We start from the raw sequence: 21,346 nt of genomic DNA, 5'->3' as shown, positions 1-21,346 counted from the left end.
TCTCGCCAGTGCGGGGAAGCAATAAAAAAGGCCAATAGGATGTTGGGGTATATCTCTAGGTGTGTGGAGTTTAAGTCAAGGGAGGTAATGCTAAGATTATACAATTCCTTGGTGAGACCTCACCTAGAATATTGTGTGCAGGTTTGGTCACCATATCTTAAAAAGGACATTGCGGCCTTAGAAAAGGTGCAGCGTAGGGCCACAAGAATGATTCCTGGTATTAGAGGAATGTCATACGAGGAAAGGTTAGTTGAGCTAAATCTGTTCAGCCTCAAGCAAAGGAGACTGAGGGGGGAACATGATCCAGGTCTATAAGATTCTAACAGGTTTGGATGCTGTTCAACCAAATAGTTACTTCAGCATTAGTTCAAATACAAGAACTCGTGGCCATAGGTGGAAATTAGCGGGAGAACATTTCAAACTGGATTTAAGGAAGCACTTCTTTACACAGCGTGTAGTCAGAGTATGGAATAGTCTTCCTGATAACGTAGTGCAAGCTGAATCCTTGGGTTCCTTTAAATCAGAGCTAGATAAGATTTTAACAACTCTGAGCTATTAGTTAAGTTCTCCCCTAGCAAGCTCGATGGACCAAATGGCCTCCTCTCGTTTGTATAGTTCTTATGTTCTTATGCTCTTATGTTCTAACAGTTGCAACCCACACACAACCTTCCCAAGTAACAGCCATGGTGCCTACACCATCCTCTAAAGCAGGGGTCTCCAACTCCAGTCCTGGAGAGCTACTATCCAGTCGGTTTTCAATCCTACCTGGCTTCTGATGAGCCACACCTGGGGGGTATTCCAGAAAGCTTGGTTAACTTAACATTTGGTAAATCATAACCTCTGGGTTGATTTACCCCAAACCCGCATATCATGAGCATTTCGGTTCCAAAACACCTGAGAAGAGTAAGTTCAATCAACCTCCTACTGGTTACCCAGAGTTAATGCGCGTGCACCGTGCATACATAAAGACGTTTTCAATGGAACACCGATTTCACGAGTCAAAATGGAAGATCAAAGTGATCTTGTGATCAAAGTGGGCCCAACACCACATTTCACACAACACTAGGGCCTTGAGGGGCGGTGGGGAGGTGCGCCGAGACACTGCCCCTCAATTTTTACTTGCATGTTAGACACCACATGACACTAGGGCTGAGGAGGTGGGTTGAGGCAGGTGGGGCTCTGCCGTCTGCCAGCGGTGGGGTGCCCATGCCTCAACTGCTCGCCCACTTTTTGCACCTTAGTCATATACGCAGTCCATATTACATTAGGGCCTTGGGGGTGCGGGGAGGGGGATGGGGGATCTGCCAGTGGTGGGGCCCTCATACCCGAACTGCACCCACTAATTTTAATGCATTGTAGACATAAACACACAACTCTCTGGTTGGTGTTTGTCCGGGGAATCTTGGGACACTCTGGGCCCTGCTAGGCGGATTGGGGGGTTCGGTCTGGGCTGGGCGGGGTGTCTGCCGCTCCCCGGTCGCCGCGGGTCCGCTCCCGGGTGGGGGGGGGGCTCTTTGTATGGGCCCCCCTTGGATCATCCTGCAGTGTTGGGGGGGAGGCGTGCCGGGTCGCTGCGGTGGGCGGCGGCCCGTCCTCCCGGGGGACGGGCTGGGGGGGCTGGGGCTCCCCCGGTGTGTGGGGGGCCGTCCGTCGGGGGGTGGGGGGGTGGTCCCGGTGGGTGGGGCCCTTCGGCCCTGGACCCGCCTGCCCCGGTGGGGGGGTTGCGGGTGGGGCTGGGGGGCTCGCCGCCCGTCCTCCCTCTGCGGGCCTCCCTGTGCGGGGGTTGGCGCCCCCTTAGTCCCTCGCGGGCTCCCTCTCGGGTTGGGCGGGTGGTTGTCTCTGGGATGCGTGGCTGTGGGCCCTTGTGCCGGGGGGGCGGTAGGGTGGCCTCGGTTGCCTGGTTCTCCTGCCTTCGCCTTGGGCCTGGGGGGGGGGGGGGGGTGCTGCCGCCTCCCCTGACGGCATTAAATGCCAGCACATCCAATGACAAATCAGGTCACACCTACACTTGCACATGCATACAAGACTGGTTGAGCGATCAATATCATTATTATTATTACTTTTTAGGGTATGTTATAGATTTAGGAATTGAAATATACATATATAACGGTACGATTACGTGTGTGTATGCTACATATATATAATACCGATTTGTATTAATTATTATTAGTATCACTGATGTTGTTATAATTCTTGTTGTTTGATGAGTGTTATGTTTCTTATGGTTGTTTGTATTCTGTATTCCCCTATACTTCATTTTTTTTCCATCCCGCCTACATTATTAGTGTTATTATTTCTGTATACCTTTTTTTTTTTCTCTCTCCCCCTCTCCCCATGGTGATTGATGTCTGTTATTGTTACGCTTGTTGTTTCTGTACCCCCCCTGTTTTTCTCCTTTTCCACGGTACTGGTGAGTTCGGAGCGGCCACAATCTTTGCTCTTGAATGTAATGTAAAATAAAGTTGTCCTACGAAGAGGGGGGGTGGTGGTGGGCAATAAAAAAAAATAATAATAAAAAAAAGAAGATCAAAGTGAAAAAAAGAGAGTGGCATACTTCACAGAGGCGGAGTTGGAGGTTTTAATGCACGCATATGAAGAATTCAAGCCAATAATAATGAAAAAAAGCAATACGGCTGCATCGGCTAAAGAAAGAGAGTTGGCTTGGCAAAAAATAACGGACAGAGTAAATGCGTGAGTGTATTAAATTGCAAATTTGACATCACCTCCCCTTTTATTATAATGTAAAATAATTAAGCACCCCTTCCGCATCCTTTAGACTGTTAAATCACTATGAAAGCATTTACTTTTCCTGCCATTCATTTCTTTAGGTTAAAATAACAATGTGTATTGACTAGGAATATATGGTTTGTTATTTAATAAGGTGTAATCCTTCTGGAGCCAGAAGAACTTTGAGCCAAGTCAAAATGAAACACAAAAACATTCTGCAAAAAGGTAATATTTGATTACACGATCACTGAACTATTGATTAAACACGATTTAGTATATTCTTTCTGTCATGTAGCTAATAAATTTACTATCTCTGTCACTTAAAGGCATTTTGAACATGCTTAACGTTTTTATGCAGGCTTACTTTATTTAACTGCATATGATGCATAGGCTACTGTGATCTTAGTTGTATTACTTTGACATGTTTTTTTCCTGCATTATTGGTTTTTCTTTAATATTGAGAATTTTGTGGGTTGTATTTTCTTATAGATACCGATAGAGGGATTGTATTATTGGACCCTAGAGAAAGAACACCGTCTGTCACAGTTGTAAGTGTTTTGTTGTCAGGTACCTTTAGTTGCTTTTAGATATTCTGTTTTTTTTTTCTTTTTGCCAGATAATGTATACTTGCATATTTCCACTGAAGGATGAAGATGATGATGAAGAGACCACATCTGCTGTGACAGAAGTGGACAATGCTGGTAGATCCACTGAGGTATGATGCATACCATTATACCATTATAATGCATGCCCCCTTTTTTCATTAGAGTAACAAACTGTCATTGTCCTTTCATAGTACATACGTGGGGATTTGCCCACAGATGAAGATCCTTCAACCTCAATGCAGTGTAAGATTTTGTGTTAAGTTGTCCATGTTTTAATTTTATTGTCTGACAGAATCTCATTTATTTAATTATTTTTGCCTTCCTAGTTGCCAGAAAAGGAGCTGTATAAGGTCCATCTTCAAAAACAAATAAGAAAAAGTAACATGGAGATGGACCTTAAACAGCTTCAAATGGAAGAGAAAAGGCTATCCATTAAAAAAGCAACACTAGAAATTGAATTATTGGAGCATCGCCTTAAGGTGAGAACTTGTGTGAATATTAATCTGTTGCATGTTAAAAGTATTGTATATAAAGCAATGTAATGAATTAAAAAACACATTTTATTTCATTTTACTTTCATTGTTTTTCAGGAAATAAAGAAATGAATTGCACAGCAGACCAGTGCAAACAATTTAATAAAAGTAATTTTGACAAATCCTGTCTCTCAAAAGTCTTCCATCTCTATGTGCACAAATCTGTAGGGGTTCCTCTGGGCCATCTTCTTCAATACAAGGAGGGTGGCTCTCTCCTCTTATAGTGGCAATGTTGTGAAGCGCAACACAAGCCACTATGATGTCACATGCTCTCTCTGGACTGACCCGGAGCCCACGCAGACACTGAAACCTAGACTTGAGGATCGCTATGGTCATCTCCACCTTGGCCCGTGTTCAGCTGTGAGCCAGGTTAAAGCGTGTCTGTGGTCCAGGATCAGGTTCAGGGTAGGGTGTCATTAAGTAGGGCAGACAAGGGTATCCTCTGTCCCCCAGCAAGTAATCATTGTACTGTCCTGTAATGATTCAAGTGTACAATACAAATATAGTAAAAAGAAAAAAAACATTGTATGAAGCAAAACATACCCTGCTGAAATGTCTGCCATAATGATGACTCACGGTAAATTCTGGCATCGTGCACAGATCCTGGCCATTTTGCCTCAACATTAGTAATGATGTGGGTTGCCTCACATATTACCTATAGTTGAAAAGTGGAAAGTAATGAGTTTAATGATGTTAACAAGGCAAAAAATTAAGGACACAAAATCAAGTTACCTGCACATTGATACTATGAATAGATTTCCTATTAACATAGTCTCCCTCATTTATTGAAGGAGCTTTAATAGGAATGTGGGTGCCATCAATGCACCCAATTACATTTGGAAACCCTGAAATAGAAAGTCATATATGGAAGTATCAAATGTGTGTGTGTGTGTGTGCAGGATGAATACATGCATAGATATAAATAGTATGACTACATATTAAATATGCATCATAGATTTTACTACAAAGGACAAACCTGCCACTCTGTGGAATTCCTCTTTAATAACACGCAGAGGTTTATGGCCAGGGAACTGTACAAACGTGTGTAAGAAGCGTTTAAGTGCCAGACATACTGTGCGAACGGCTCTACACATAGTTGCCTTTCCCACATGCTCTGCATCGCCCACATTGTACAAAAAATGCCCTGACGCAAAAAACTGAAGTGCTATGCACAGAATGTTTTCTGTGCTAAGCGCAGACCCGCGGTTTGTGACATTTGCAATATGTGGTTTCAAGAGATGTGTTAAGTAAATTAACAATTCTTTTGAAAACCGATAATGCTCTTTCAAATAATCATTAGGAAATGAAAAGACATCAATACGCGGTCTTATAACTCTCTCCCAGCAAAAAAAACCTTGTATAATTTGTGCCTCCATGTCCACAGGATCGTCATCAAAAGGGCACGCCATGCTCAGTAACCTTCTGAAACAAACTGACCCTGGAACATAACCTGCTCAGTTGCAGGTTATCTTCAGAGAGTAAGCTGCTATGGTTACGTACATACCCAGAAAGTTAACCTCCGTTTTTGGAACCGAAAGTTGAGGATATCCACTAACTTACCCTTAAACTTACCCGGGTATGTCACATAACCTGCTTTCTGGAATACCCCCCTGTTCTCAGGTAAATACCAGGGCCAGGTGTGGCTCATCAGAAGCCAAGTAGGATAGAAAACCTACTGCAAAGTAGCTCTCCAGGACCGGAGTTGGAGACCCCTGCTCTAAAGATATGTTATTTTTGTTATCGTTGTGGAGGCAGTGGGCATGTTGCTAAGATAGGCCAAGAACCAGACCCTGGTTATTCAGAAATTAATCAGGACAAAGAACAGAGGACCCTCTGAAGAAGCAAAAAGAGGTAACGCTTGCTTTGTTAAAAGAAGTGCTGTGCAGACACAGCACAAGAGGAATATTCCTGAAGTGTTGATTGTACCTTCTTCTACTGTGGCACTTAGGGTGAATGGTCACTCATTTAAGGCGTTATTAGATAGTGGTTCTCAGGTGACCATTATCTTTGATCAGTGGTACTGGGACATCTGCCTGATGTTCCCATCCATCCTGTAGCTCGTACGGCAGTCTGGGGATTGAGTGAGTCCACTTACCCTTATACAGTCTATGTAATTGTGGACATGGAATTTCCTGATAGCTTCAGAAACCTGTCATACTATTTCAGTTTTAGCACTGGTTTGTCCTAGTCCAGAGTCCAGATGAAACACCTGTGGTACTTCGCACTAATGCTAGCATGTTTAAGCACTTAGCTCTATTGTGCAAGGAGATAGCAGGTGTGGACATTTTACAATCTTTTGGTACTGATGTTTACTTTTGTGTTTTGTAAATATTAATTGTATTGTAATCACTGGGTTTGGGATATAGGAAGTCATTACGCTTGCTTACATTGATTTATTATATCTTTTTTGTTCTAATTAAAATATTTGGGTGTGTTCATTCTTTCGGGTGTCAATGGTGTTTGTAGTGTTTTTTTTTTGGTAGTGAGGAGGGTGATATAGATGCCAAGGAGGTGTGGGGCACGCCCAGGGCCCTTTTTCTATTTGTAGTGTATGAGGAAAGGGTGCTACAGGTGCATAAGCATTGATAAAGTCAGGGGAAGACGACCCTCTCGTTCACCAGGGTTTACTCCAACATACAGGCACTGAACTGGGGACTACAAGTAGACCCACACCTGCCCAGCACCTCCAAAGTGGAATTGAGTCCACCCCCTTTCCATAGCCCAAGCTCTTCAAAAACAACACTATTTAGGCATTTTAAAATCTAGTCTATAAAACTTCCCCCGGACGGGGGTGGGGGGGTCCAGCTTAGGTGTATGTTCTAATTGCTGGACTTCTGGTTAGAGATGGATAGTTGGTCCAGAAAATAAAAATCCAGACCAAGAACCAACCAGCTGAGTACTCTGTTACGGATTCTTTTTATACTCAACTAGTTGGTTGAAACAAAATCTTGATCTGGATTTTTACTTTCTAGACCTGAACTATCCACCTCTGCTTCTGGTCATTGAATAGTACAGTATTATTAGGTTCTGGCTTGGTTGGAAGATGTTGTGTAGCTCTTTCTCCAATACTGCTTACACTTGTACCTGGGCATTCATTGAAAGCTCAACCTAGCTAGCTTGATATGTTTGTACTGTGCCGTTTGCCTCGCTTGTACATTGCTTTGGACAAAAGCATCTGCTAAATGAATGTTAATGGGGGTGTGGAGCATATCCCAAAAAGGGATTATCAGATAGGTTATCAGTTTGTTCATTTGTTTTTTTCCAGTCTTCATTTTCATAACAAACAAATGTGTCCACCTGAGGCTACATATAGTAAGTACCCAGCTACACACACCTTGATTGGCTCTAACAGGAAATGTGAACTTGTTGGGAAACCAAAACGAAACCAACCCTAAGAACTTTGTAACCAACAACACTAAGGCATGGCGCTTTGATCACATAGACAATCAAAGTAGTAACAAAGAGGATGAATATGCATTAAGGAGCACCCTGCCACCTCAAGATTGTTTTCAACACGGAGCCATGAATGCACATACATGACTCATGCAAACATTAAAAAGCCCATGAGTTGATGGTGCTCAGCTTGGGAAAGACACGCCACTCCAGTCAGTTTTGACCTCACCAGCAGAATCTCCCAGAGGCAGAGTGGTGGGGGTGTGAAGTTGGGGTCCTGTTTCACACCACTTCCTAAAATGTAGGGAATGGTAGGTAGAAATGACAAAGTGGAAATTTAATAAATAAAATGGGAAGGGGGAGAAAGCCAACCTGTTTATCAGACACTTACTGTAATTTCACACAGGTGCCATAGAACAAAACATTTAAAAACCATTACAAAAGAACCTTTTTAACATTCTTTCTGATAAACAGCTTTCCTTGCCCATGAGGTACATTGGAGGGCACCAGCAGAACGAGTTACTAAAAATGTACTAATTGAATTTATTTAAATTACCAAAATATCGTATAAAAAAGAGCTAACTGCAGTGTGCCCAGGTGAAAACAGTTTAATTTTACAGATCTCAGGATTAGTTAAGGTAAATTGCATTACATATATTTTTAATCAATGTACTTGAACCCACTTAATTCATAGCATTATATAAACAGCGTTTATTCCTTTACAAATTTATACACTGTTAAAATATTGCTATTTCAACAGACATTTACAACTTTTGTCCCCCATTCCTCTCTGAAGCACAGCACAAGAGGATCTCAAAGTCCACAGTGGAGCTCAAGTTATCCTTTTAAATGGGCAGGGGGGGATTATGTGCATATTCGTATGTGAGATTGTGATTGGTCACCAAGAAGCTCAGGTATGTTCCAGGAGGATGTGGTAACCGTCCAAGTATCTATAGATTAATTCAAGCATGAAGGAACATACACCAGTAGACAGTAGTGGAAAATGGGATTGTCATCTTGGCTGTACCGTTTTTAAGGTGACATGACAAGGATAAGAAAAGAAAAAAAAAAGAAAAAAAAAAACTGACATTTCACAGGAAGCGATTAACACTGAATCAGCATTCAACATGGTCAATGCTTTACTTAAAATGATCAGGACTAATCCCAAAAATAATCTTAAAATCCTTTAAAGCAGCCAGTACTTAAAATGCAACACACTTAGAGGGAAAAAAAACCTGATAAGCTCAATCAGAAGTTTATTTTCAAACCCCAAAGCTGAATCTAGGGTTGAAAACCAACAGTGAGGAGACATTTCACAGGTTGCTTAATGCTGCATGACAGAACTGCTGCAGTGCCACCAGTACAGGCCTCTGATAGTCTGGAAACATGACAGATGGGTTGGTTCTCTGCTGCCCCCTGGCAGCTGTGCAGATACAATGCCAAAGACACCTCAACAGGAAAACGCAAGGAAATACACAGAAATAAAAACCCAAAATATAATGCCTGGGTTAGGCTCACTACGATCATTCTTCAATTTAAGCTCCTGCATGTCTGAAGTGCACCAGTCCTTACACTCCAGCAGATGGCACCAATACCAAGTTACAGTTTCTGCTGTAAGGTTGGTTCCATGCACAGTCAGTCAGTCCAAAGTGAAAAGGCAAGAACCTGCCAAATCATGAGCCAAGCTCTTCACTGAGATTGAGTGCTGCCACTTTTGACTGGGCAGGTGCACAGCGAGTCAGCGTCAGTACGGAAAGGGAATCCGAAGAGGAGACTGCCGTCAAACCCCCAGAGCAGAGTAAACATTGCAGGTCAGTCATCCAGAGGTTGTACAAGTGCACAGGGGTGGATCAGGGAAAAAGGGTGACTGGCTTTTCTCTGAATAAAGCCTGCTTTACCAGTCATTCTGGGCCAGTTCTGAGAGGACAGCAGGAAAAACCCCACCAAGGGCCTGCAGGTTCGAGTCCATCTGCGTACACACACACACACACACACACACACACACACACACACACACACACACACACACACACACACACACACACACAATTCCACCAGACATGCATGCATGCCGTAACTAGTGTCTGCACGGCTGCACAGTCAGCACTCCTGGCCCTCACTGCAGATTGGGTGCCTCGGCAGGGGCTCACTGAGGGGGGACAGCAGCGGCGGGTCGCAGGATGGCCTGATGCTGCCTCTGACGGTAGGCTATGACAGTGCCCAGCAGCAGGGCAATGACGGTCATGAGGTAGAGGTCCCACTCAGGTCCCAGCAGCTGGTCCAGGTCCACCTGGGACATGACCTCTTTGACCTGCAAGGGGCCCAGAGGCATCATAAACACACAAACTGATGGCTTTGTTCTCAAACCACTAGCATTTCACAGTGAACACCTTACCCTGATAAACACACAGCTGTCACCCCTAACCGTTACTCACATTAACCTCTGCTTTAGAGATCTGACCAAAGAAACAAACAACTCCACTATACCACCACCAGCAGCAGCAGCAACACACCACCATCAGCTAGACTTGCACAATGTGCGACGTTAATATATACATTCCATGATATGCACATGCAATTGCCTCATTGCAAATCTTGCCGAAAAAGATTTACCAAAGGGAGATCAGTAAGATAACATTTTACTCTGTCATAGGAAAGAAAACTGAGCAATTTTGCCATTTCAGTGGTTGGTCCTTTTCAAGATTAGTGTAGGATTTGTTGTTGCTTTTGTACGATTTCTGAATATGCTCTCTATGCCAATCATATAAAGTGAGTGTCTTACTCAAGGATATTTAGCTAAAGTGGGTAAATTTTCGGGAAAACTTTATAAAAGGTTATACTTAATTCCTTTATAAATATCATAATATTCCTTAAAATTGTTATAAATGATGAAAAGGGTAATTCCTCAAATTGATTACAAATCCAGTTGTAAAGCAGCATATTCTCAGAGATTATGGCCCTTGTTCTCTGCACTGATCTTTCCTCACGTGTGCCTCCAGGGAGAGAACAGCAGGGAGAGAACAGCAGGGTGAGCAGGTGGCCCTTACACTAAGGTCCTGCAGGTACTGCAGGGAGTAGAGGAGGCCCAGCTTGCAGAGGGCCAGGAAGACCGGCACCTGGGCATCTGGGCTGGCCTCCGCCGCCATGTCGTAGAAACGCTTGGCCAGGTGGATGTCCTGGGAGAGCAGAGGCAGAGACTGCATCAGGACCATGGCATCATGGATGGCCTCAGGCCCACTGCTCAGCAGCGCCCCTGCTTTGTACATATAAGAATCACCTGCTTGATGCCCAGGCCCTTCTCATGCATGTAGCCCAAATTAAACATGGCCTGGGCGCTGTGCTGCTGCTCAGAAGCCAGCCTGTAGTGGATCACAGCCGTCTCATAGTCCACGTCCGTGCCATGCCCGTAGAAGTGGTAATCCCCTAGCTTTATCCTGGCCACGGTGTATCCTGACCAAAAGAAACACTTACAGCTGAAACCACAGTAAAGCATAAAAAATTTCAGTAGTTAACCAGGGTAAGCAGTAAGCCTGACAGACAGATGTAGGTTTCTCTGCACCTAACCAGTACCCTGCTAGGAGAGCAGATTATAGTAATCATCAACAGTAGTTGGTGTCAAATTCCAGTCCAGACAAAATATCAGCAACTCAAAGAGTGAGGGGGACCGAAGGAGGAGCCGAGGAGCGAGGGGGGGCTGAAGGAGCCAAGACCTGAAGATTCAGAAGTACAGCCTGCTGCAATGACAGGAAAACTGATTTCTTGAGATGGCAGATGGGTCTCACCCTGAGCCGCTGCCCTGTTCCAGTGAAGCAGTGCCCTGGGGTACGTCTCATTCTCACTGAAGATCTTGGCCTCTTCTACTTCATGTTCAGGAATGGAGACAAGGGGTAGAGTTAGAGAACCCGTGATTTTACAGTTCCCAAGACCCCAACCAGAATAAGCAACTGGGAGAAGGATATAAATTGATTTAACAGACAGAAATACAGGGCACACTCTCTGGGGGTTGCCCTAGAGCCACTCACTCTGGTCCAGGATGAAAGCAACATTGCTCTGGGCCACCTCGTAGCCCTGCTCAGCCAGCAGCAGGTACTGCACCACGGCAGAGTCTGAGTCACCCTCCTTGAAGCTGCTGTAGGCCGTCATGAGGCGTTCTGACCACCGGCCGCGCTCACACACGTTCTTGAAGAGCTGCAAGACACACAGAAATGGGGACAGACTCAGAGCTGAGGAGAGACTCTGCCTGCTGTCTTGGGCAGAATGAATACAGCAAACCACTCACCCCAAGTCACTCACCTCCACAGCCGTGTGACAGGAGCGCATGACCCCAGTGCCTGTGGCATGCATCTGAGCCAAACTGTAGAAGGCCAAGATGTGGCCTGCCTGAGAGGCCAGGTTGAAGTACTTCAGGGCCTGCTTGTAGTCTCGCTTGACACCAATGCCATCTGGGAGAGGAGACAAACAAATAGTGCAAACCTGCACACACCTGCAGATCGCTCCTATGATAGATAGACAGACAGACTGTGGCTGAGACGTGGCTCCACCAGGGAGTGCTGTGCAGATCACTCACTGTAGTACATGGTGCCTAGCTGCAGCTGCCCATCTACCAGGCCTTGTTCCGCTGCCTTCTGGAAGTACTTCAGCGCCAGCTCGTAGTTCTGACAAGCACACAAATCACAGTCACTGTTCTGTACCTGAACATATAGCCAACAGGCATGTTTGAGGCTGGCAGGGGGTGGACACTCACCACAGGGACGCCTCGGCCATACAAGTAGGCCATACCTAGGCCGCTTTGGCCCACAGGGTTGCCCTAAGTCAGGGAGAGAGAGTCGTGTGTGTGTGTGTGGGGTGGGGGGCAGATGCAGGGAGGAAGGCAATGGGAAGGGGGGCAGCACACATACCAGGTCGGCTGCTTTCTTGAAGTACCGTAGGGCAGTCTCATTGTTCTGGGGCACAAACTCACTGCCTTCAGAGTACATCTATAAAACGACATCAGACACAGGTTATATAGGCATCAGACCAGGGGTGGGCAATAAAATCCAGAAAGGGCCGCCGTATATGCGGGTTTTCGCTGCAACTCCCTAATTAGATTACCAAGTAGAGGACTGATTGGCTGAAGACTCCTCACACCTGGTTTTGAACAGCTGAAGTAAAGGTTATCCCAAAAACCTACATACACACTGGCCCTTTGTGGATAAGATTTCTCACCCTTGCATCAGAGGCTTCCTGCAGGGGGCTACGCCACTCCACATACCTTCCCCAGGAATGCCATGGCATGCGTGTTCCCAGCGTTGGCTGCCTGATTGAAGTAGTTGTAGGCCCTCTGAAAAAGACGGACAGGCAAGTCAGCTAGTCGTGACTCATTACAACAGTGCCAGTGCAATCTGATTGGCAGTAGCGGCTCTACCTCATGGTTCTGCTCCACGCCCCGGCCCCCATGCAGATGCAGCTGGCCCAGGCCAACCTGCGTGGACAGGACAATGCATCAGCATGATGGACCCACCCACTGAGCCCTGACTGCAGGAAATCACCAAGTCCTCCCACCTGGGCCTGGACATCCCCCTTCTCAGCTAGAAACTGGTAGTATTGGATAAGGTCTTCCTCTAGCATGCCACTGGTGGAACCGGGGTTTTCCACCTCATCCAGCAGGCGGACCCTTTGCACTGCACTGCCCCCCATCAGAGAGACGTCACTAGCAACTGAGGAGAGAGAAGAGGCAGCCAATACCATTAAGAACATAAGAACTATACAAACGAGAGGAGGCCATTCGTCCCATCGAGCTCGCTTGCGGAGAACTTAACTAATAGCTCAGAGTTGTTAAAATCTTATCTAGCTCTGATTTAAAGGAACCCAAGGATTCAGCTTGCACTACGTTATCAGGAAGACTATTCCATACTCTGACTACACGCTGTGTAAAGAAATGCTTCCTTAAATCCAGTTTGAAATGTTCTCCCGCTAATTTCCACCTATGGTCACGAGTTCTTGTATTTGAACTAATGCTGAAGTAACTATTCGGTTGAACAGCATCCAAACCTGTTAGAATCTTATAGACCTGGATCATGTCCCCCCTCAGTCTCCTTTGCTTGAGGCTGAACAGATTTAGCTCAACTAACCTTTCCTCGTATGACATTACTCTAAGACCAGGAATCATTCTTGTGGCCCTACTCTGCACCTTTGCTAAGGCCGCAATGTCCTTTTTAAGATATGGTGACCAAACCAGCACACAATATTCTAGGTGAGGTCTCACCAAGGAATTGTATAATCTTAGCATTACCTCCCTTGACTTAAACTCCACACACCTAGAGATATACCCCAACATCCCATTGGCCTTTTTTATTGCTTCCCCGCACTGGCGAGAATGAGACATGGAAGCATCAACATACACACCAAGGTCTTTCTCATAATCAGCTACCTTTATTTCAGTAGGTCCCATAAAATACCTGTACTTTATATTTCTGCTCCCTACATGGAGTACCTTACATTTATCTATGATAAATTTCATCTGCCAGGTATCGGCCCAGTCACTAATTAAATCAAGATCCCGCTGTAGCTGCTGAGCCGCTAGTTCAGTATCTGCTACACCACCCACCTTGGTGTCATCTGCAAATTTCACCAGTTTACTGTATATATTGGTGTCTATATCATTTATGTAAATTAGGAACAATAGTGGTCCTAAAATTGAACCCTGCGGTACCACACTATGAACGCAGGCCCACTGTCACATTGTGCCTCTTATAACTACTCGCTGCTTCCTATCTGTTAAACAGTTATCAATCTAGGTTGCTACAGTTCCTAAAGTACCTGTTGCTTTGAGTTTAAGTAAGAGCCTCTTGTGGGGGACAACATCAAAAGCCTTTTGGAAATCTAAGTAGATGACATCATAGGCCTTCTTATCATCAACTTCCTGAGTAGCTTCCTCAAAAGACTCCAACAGATTTGTAAAACAGGATGTACCATGCTGGCTATCCTTCAAAATGTTATTTGAGTCCAGGTAATCTACCATTTCCTCTTTGATTATAGCCTCCATAACTTTACCAGTTATATAAGTTAGACTGATTGGCCTATAGTTTGACAAATTACTTCTATCCCCTCTTTTGAAAATGGGCGTTATGTTGGCATGCTTCCAATCAGAAGGTACCACACCTTCAGATAAGGATTTTTGAAACAGTAAAGTTAAGGGTCGGCAAATAATATCCCTCATCTCTTTTAACACTATAGGTAAGATGCCATCAGGGCCCTGTGATTTATTTATTTTGAGCTTAGCTAGGCTTTGCAAAACATCAGCTTCAGATATATATATAGTTAGTTATAGAGGCAGCTCCCCCACTGGATATAGCCTCTGATAGATTAACACACTGCAATGCACTTACTGTTGGTTTATGCATCTAATGACAGGATAAATAGGTGCAGAAAATTGAATTCCCAGCATTCCCAAACAAATTTGCAGGAGTGGTGATAAAGCGGTGCAAACCACTCAGCCCCCTGGATGGCTGGCATGCCCCCTCCTAGGCTGGGCCACGAAGAGATGAAGCAGCTTACCGTGATTGGCCACCAGCCGGTAATGTGTCAGGGCCGACTCGCAGCTCTGGGGGACGCCCACACCACCCCAGTACCTGTAGCCCTGCAGGCAAACCAGGGGAATCAGAGGGAGCATGGATGGTGGCCAGTTTGAAGAAGGTCTGCTTCCCTGCCTGCCTCAGCTTACCAGGATCATGTGAGCCACCAGGTTTCCACCTAAAGCCCCGAAAGTGTAGTAAACCAGCGCCTGTGGAGAGGACAGCAGCCCGTCAGCCTACCATCACACTGCAGAAGGGGCAAGACACTGAGGAGCATGCTCACCTTAGCCTGACTGGAGTTCACTCCTAAACCGGCAGCATACAGAAAGCCCAGGGCCTAACAGAGAAAGAGCATCCGGTCAGCTGACTGTCTGAAGGCATGTCCTGCTGGATCTGATTTCCACGTTTTATACAAGGTAGCACAATGTAACATAGTGTTAACAGCGTAAAGTAACAGAAGGACTGTAAAAACAGGACCTGTAGCTAAGGACCTTTCCGTACCATCTGTGCCTTGGGTGAGCCCTCCAGCACCAGCTTCTCAAACAGCTCCTTTGCCTGGCTCACGTTCTGGCTCATGTAATCTCCAAACAGCATGGCGTAGGCCACCTTCTCCGCAGCCTTGGTGTGGCCCATGTCTACCGCCTTCTTCAGCTTCTCATAAGCCCTGGGGGGGGGCATATAGGCACTGAGGACAGACCTAAAGCCTGGTTAGGCTCACTGTATAAGCCAGCTGCAGATGGGGCGGTGAGGCCAGCGAACAAGGCAGACTCACTCCTTCTTCTGACTTTTCTTGGTGGTGCCATTGAGTGTGCGGACAGCTCTCTGGTAGATCTCGTCAGCCTCCTCGGCCTGCCTTCTCTGCGCAGTCTGCTCCTCCGCTGGGGATGACAGAAAAGGTTAATGCACCTTGTGATTGGCTCAGAGAAGGCCCTGGTCCCCAACATGCACAGTGCTACGAGAGGACTGCAGAGTGTCTGCAGAAATCCTGATGTGAAATTTCAAGCCAAATTTAAGACCAAACTGTAAGCGGAAATATGCCTTACAACAATCAATACACAATACTACAGTGACTATACCCACAGTTCATTCAAGTTTGTATTAAATATGGTCTAACAACTGATGTGCAAAAAAAAAAAAAAATTTTATTAAATCAAACCAGAGGAACAACAGACTTGGACAAAGACATTCAATGTCTCATTCTCCAACATTACGAGCATATAAAGTGGCAGATTTAACTGATTCTTGAATATTTTAATTTACACTTTCCCGTGGGTTGCTGCTTCAAAGACAATGTCTTAGACAAGTTAACCAGCTAATGTGTGTTCTGATTAGCATGGACTGTAGCAGCCCCTTTAGCACCAATTTTTGAGCTTTCACTAAAAGAAAAAAAAATGCTTGATACAGGACACGCAAGAGTTATCAAAACTAAAGGGTATACTACGAAGAGAGATTAACATGCACCCTTCAAAACCCATTAAACATTCCTTTATCACTCACACAGTGTGGGTATGTGACCAGGAAGATAAACATGCTCATTTAAAATTACACCAGTCAAAGTGTAAATGGTAGAATAAATGGACTAATAAATATTGAAGTGTTGAGATGGACATATAAAGTATGGTTTAAACAATGAACGATGGGGAACAATGCACCCCACTTGATTTTCAGGTTATGTATTTCTGTACATCTTTTAATAATTGCACTATACCCATTCACCAGCAGTGTCTGTAAGCGAGTGACAGCTATTGAATGTGATGTACATGTGTGAACAGGGGCGCTGCTAAGGATTTTGGGCCCCATGAAAAGAATCTTGACAGGGCCCCCAACACAGCTGAGACTTTTTTCTCTGGGCCCCCTCTCAGTCATGGGCCCCGAGAATCGTCATCGTTTACCCCCCCTTTACAGCGCCCCTGTGTGTGAACATTGTCCATTGAACTTGCAGATACAAGTTTACAAGGGAAAGAAAAAAAAAAAAAGAAACTTGCAGATAATCTGGAAAACCAAGGGGTATGCAAGAGTTGCTATCAACTCAATATGCTGAATCACTATCTCGTTACAGCAGAGATCACCTGATAGTTATGCATCTCTGCCTGTGAACATCATATGTCTTATTAAAAACTGACTTGGTACAATACACCTTAAGAGAGAGTCACATTTAAAATTTAAATGAAATATTCTTCAACATCAGACTATACAGTAGTCCCCCCTTATTCATGGGGGGTATGTTCCAAGAACCCCAGCAGATGCCGCAGATAGGATTGAACTGTATATATAAAACTATGTTTATTCTTATACATGCCAATTAAACTTTATCATAGCTTTACATTAAATGCACTTTCATAAAACCTTTATAATGTATTCACAGAACATTCAGAGTACCTTCATAATGCATTCATAAGCAGCACAATATACCATAACATCCTAACATACCATAACGTTTTAATTACATTTAAAAACAATCATATAATTATAATGTTTATCATCGTCATGACATGGAGGTTCTTATTTTCTATGAGGTGTCAAAGTAGGGGGAACAGCACCCCCTTCCTGCCATACAGCATCTCACACCCCCACACAGGTCTGTGCTTATGGAACATGCACACGGCTGTGGATAATCAGCAGCTCATGGTGCTGATTAATGCATGACAATGGACTTCCATGACACAATGGCGGTGAGGAAGGGCAGTTCTGTTACCACTCAGATGGTTGGACATCCAAGTTACGTCAGCACAGGATTCCTCCTATCATCCCAGTCAGGGCGGGGAAGAGTGCTCCTGCCTACTCACTCTCACAGAAGCCCCATCTCTTGTCTCTGTCGTAGTCATAGGTGGTGGCGCACCAGAGCCGGCCATCTCCCCTGCCCTCAGTGGTGCAGTCCAAGTACTCCTTCCCCAGGAAAAGGAAGGGGAATAAGCAAGGCTCCCCAGCAGCGGTGCCTCCAATCACCACGGGCACTGGTGAGGAGACAGTGGCACGCAAGTGAGTGCATATGCCAGGAATAAGCACAAATTCATCACAGCCACAATGCATCGGTGGTCACGAGCCACACACAAATAGGGCTGGGTGATATCCCTATAAAATATCACATTGTGTTCATGAACATTCACATTGCCATCAATTTGAATTTTGTATCATGATATAGCCTATGCACTTGTTTTCTTGCACAAATTCTATCAAGGTATGACCCTGTTGTTGGTGTAATTTATTAGAGATGCACCGATCCGGCGGTGACCCAGGCTTGTTTGACGGATCAGGTATCGGATACACCTGTCTGATCCACATCTGATACTTACTTATTTAGATTCTGAGTCTCTAAAAAGATAGATTTAACACGAAATGTGAGCTATCTGTACAATCAGTAGCACGACAGCTCTTTCCAATTTTAGATATGTATTTTGCAGCCTTCAAGCTGAAAACTAATTCTGCCAATCAGTTTATTTGCTACTCAGTGGATATGAGCGCAGAGACTTCCGCCTGCCGTGACATCATGCGCATACCCCTCACAATACGAGGAGAGTAAGAACAGTAACAATCAGATTACTGTATAAAGGTATTGATCTGTATTTACTAGTTTTAAAAATATGTATTTATACTTTACATATTAATATATATTTTTATGATTCTTTATTATATGTATAAACTATCACTGCATACCCAACTAACCATTTCTAGTCAAAAAGTACACACATCGCCAATACAAAATATACAGTGGAGCACAGATGAAATTTAAGTAGTTATTAACCAAACTTTAGAAAGAAAACAAGTGAAGACAACTGGTTTGTATATATTTTACTGCGATCAGAAAAATCAGCACTAGCCTTATATACATTGTAGTTTTGCTTTTTTCTTCTTTCAGCATAAAGTACAATAACTATATTTCCACACAGCCGACATGACAGCTCCAATGCACATGCATTACTGAACAACTAACCATCACCTGACCCTTTACTATATGTTGTGCTAAGGCTACAAGAACTTTTCCAATTTTTCAGACTAGACCACGCTCTTGGAAAATCAGACTGGTTTCTTAATAATACTCACATATTATTCACATAATATTGTTTTGGTATACTTTGGTTTAAGTATATACAGAATTTTTACTGATTACTAACTTTTGGGTATCAAAATGCCTCATTAATATTTTAGACACACTACTAACCTGCTTATCTGATTGTGGATGTAAACAAATGTCTGTATAGTACCGAAAAGCTGGCGTCCAGCCAAATGTTTCGCCTGTCATCTGAAGCCCTGGTGATTATTGTACATGCACGATATAATATTGATGTGATATCGCCCAGCCCTATAGTGGGTATCACATTGGTGCCACATCTCTAGTTTGGACAGAGGGAGGAAACTTACACAAACAAGAACATGCCAGATCCACGTATATATATGCATGTGAGTGCACGCACACACAGCATTAAAAATTTCCAGTCATGGAGTATGGGACTACCCAATGGGCCCCATTGTTGTACAACACATTTTGATATCCTTTTCCCTACCCAATCCTTTCCACCATAAAAAACTAGGCCCAACACACTCAGCTCTCTGCTTCATTGCTACAAAATGCTTTTAAAAAATACAGGCACTAATATACCAAAAAAATGAACAAATGTGGCAAAGAGATGAGGGAGGACCTCACCAGCACCAAATGACATTAAGAGCTGGCGTCTGATAAAGATCTGAGCAAACCACCAAAGCCTTAGAAAACAGCCAGGAGCGTGTCAACAATGATGGCAGCAAGTGAGTTGGGTAGGTCTGCCTTCCAAACCAAAAGGCCAGTCTGCTCCATTTCTAGGTGGCTCACCCTCTTTTGGCTTCTCCTGTCTGGGGGCTGGCTGAGAGGGAAGGTCCTCTTCCTCGACAGGGGACTCCCTGTCAGTCCCTTCCCCAAATTCTGTCTCCTGCCCCACTTGGTGATTATCCTCAAGCTCTCTGTCAGAAGGCTGTGGAACCAGCGTTAGAGGATTAAAGACAAAGAGCCTGAAGCAATCAGCGACAACAGAAGTACATGCATGCAATGCAGCTACACAGCTGCCTGTATCCAATCTAGGTTAGGAAATCCAGGCGTCCAATAATCCAGCAGTCACTTTAGAACAGGTTAATGGCAGCCTCTAGTTGCCTGTAAGTGCTATGTTCAGAGGGAGTCGAAGGTAATTCACAGCAGTAAAGGGTGACATTTAAACGTCGTTACACGCAATCGAGACAGAAGGAACTAGCGGATATATAAAATGTATTTATTACCTTTTCTTCGGACCTGTCACTCGACTCTATCGCCTCTGCAATGGACATAAGAACTGATTAAGCTTAAAAACACCACATTATTTAAAAGTCAAGGCTTTTGACAATAATATAAATGAAATATATCAATGATCATGCATCCAATTCGTGATCAACTTAAAAGACAACACGAGGGATCATAAATGTGAGCCCATTTCATTTAAGTACATACTAAGTATTTGAATGCATTGCAAAATTTAAACCTCTCTAAAGTCAAGCTAAGCAGATCAAGTCAGTATAAAATAAAACAGCAACTGGCCACAGTAATGAAAGGCAACTTAATTGATCATTCAACATACGGGCCACACCTGCTTTCCACAAACCCAGCCAATGTTGCTCCTGACTGCTCAGACACGGCACATTAAAGCATGGGAAGCTGCGTGCAGAAACACTTACCAGCCGCCGTCCTGACAGCACCGAGCACATATAATAAGAGGAGTAGGCGCTTATTCATGGTGGCGTTCAAAAGCGGCATGTTAGCAGGCTAGGTGGCTAGCTGACCGTAGCTAGCTTAGCCGCCGGGCTAGCTATTCATGGAGAGTCCCTGACGACTTCGACCCTGTGACTCCGGAGTGTCGGACTACGAATGGGGTTATCAATCTTTGGCGTGTTTAAGCTTTAAAGCCTGTTTTGAATTTGTTAAACCTGATGTCGGAAAAGAGCTAATTAACGACAGCGGCCACACCGCTAACGAACAGCCAATACAACGTTTCAGCATCGGCTTTAAACTCGGAAACACCCCTAGAGCAAAACGCCTTTGTCATGTCCGATCTCTTTCAGTAACGACAGTAATTTGTCGTTACTTTTCAAATAGTTCTTCAGGATTTCCCTTACTTAGCAATAGATTAATGCTGCATTTAATAAGATTACGGGTATCCTTACAAGAAGGCAACCGACTCCACTTCCGACTCGTTCTCAATTGTCCAATCACAACTCGATGTGGCACAGTAGCAGCCAATGAAAGGCATTGTCCAATAGAGTTAGAACACACACTGCGAGACTGAACTACGGCTGCGGGAGGTGGACAAACGAAGTCGCTAGGGTGCAATAACATACGGCTGTGTCAGTGCCCTATGCGTGCCAGCTGCACGATCGGTTCTGCGCATGCTCAAGCATGCGCACTCGGAAAGACGCCATGTTGCTGCTCGATAGGTCCCAGACTCCAGCCTCCCAGGTCGTAAGAGAAGGGTCTGGCTGCAGCTGCTGTGGAGCGTGGAGTATGGAGTTTTACAGGAAGTGGAGTTTAACCGGAAAT

At 44.5% G+C, this 21,346-nt stretch overlaps 1 protein-coding gene and 3 long non-coding RNA genes across 7 annotated transcripts; 2 read left to right on the top strand and 2 right to left on the bottom strand.

Moving 5' to 3' along the window:
- The first annotated feature begins 2,520 nt into the window (after positions 1 to 2,520).
- Positions 2,521 to 3,621, top strand: LOC140581133 (uncharacterized). Its single transcript, XR_011984165.1, has 4 exons — positions 2,521 to 2,952; positions 3,217 to 3,275; positions 3,374 to 3,442; positions 3,524 to 3,621. It is a non-coding gene; the product is annotated as an uncharacterized lncRNA (long non-coding RNA).
- Positions 3,622 to 3,678: 57 nt separating this feature from the next.
- Positions 3,679 to 3,987, top strand: LOC140581132 (uncharacterized). The gene is made up of 2 exons (XR_011984164.1): positions 3,679 to 3,811; positions 3,923 to 3,987. It is a non-coding gene; the product is annotated as an uncharacterized lncRNA (long non-coding RNA).
- LOC140577647 (uncharacterized) lies at positions 3,951 to 5,077 on the bottom strand. Its single transcript, XR_011984163.1, has 3 exons — positions 4,598 to 5,077; positions 4,409 to 4,520; positions 3,951 to 4,338 (listed from the first exon to the last, which is right to left on the bottom strand). It is a non-coding gene; the product is annotated as an uncharacterized lncRNA (long non-coding RNA).
- Positions 5,078 to 7,851: 2,774 nt separating this feature from the next.
- On the bottom strand, positions 7,852 to 21,182 carry LOC140580856 (protein sel-1 homolog 1-like). Of its 4 annotated transcripts, none has more exons than XM_072702498.1 (21): positions 20,488 to 21,182; positions 20,056 to 20,090; positions 19,619 to 19,757; positions 17,598 to 17,765; positions 15,584 to 15,689; positions 15,313 to 15,475; positions 15,095 to 15,148; positions 14,961 to 15,020; positions 14,795 to 14,876; positions 12,800 to 12,954; positions 12,663 to 12,719; positions 12,510 to 12,578; positions 12,157 to 12,234; positions 12,003 to 12,065; positions 11,826 to 11,913; positions 11,552 to 11,700; positions 11,281 to 11,446; positions 11,041 to 11,118; positions 10,536 to 10,708; positions 10,306 to 10,455; positions 7,852 to 9,569 (listed from the first exon to the last, which is right to left on the bottom strand). In XM_072702498.1, exons 1-21 carry the CDS (start codon positions 20,564 to 20,566, stop codon positions 9,405 to 9,407), a joined length of 2,277 nt encoding a protein of 758 aa, XP_072558599.1. In that variant the 5' UTR covers positions 20,567 to 21,182; the 3' UTR covers positions 7,852 to 9,404. The 4 variants fall into 4 exon arrangements, with proteins under 4 accessions (XP_072558599.1, XP_072558600.1, XP_072558601.1 ...); XM_072702499.1 differs by having other exon boundaries at positions 11,041 to 11,115; positions 20,488 to 21,181; XM_072702500.1 differs by having other exon boundaries at positions 10,306 to 10,434; positions 20,488 to 21,176.
- Positions 21,183 to 21,346: the final 164 nt, after the last annotated feature.

The sequence above is a fragment of the Paramormyrops kingsleyae genome, chromosome 19 (genome assembly GCF_048594095.1).
Source record: "Paramormyrops kingsleyae isolate MSU_618 chromosome 19, PKINGS_0.4, whole genome shotgun sequence".
Lineage (NCBI taxonomy): Eukaryota > Metazoa > Chordata > Actinopteri > Osteoglossiformes > Mormyridae > Paramormyrops > Paramormyrops kingsleyae.
Note: the sequence above shows the minus strand (reverse complement) of the source record. Positions and strands in the feature narration are given on the sequence as shown.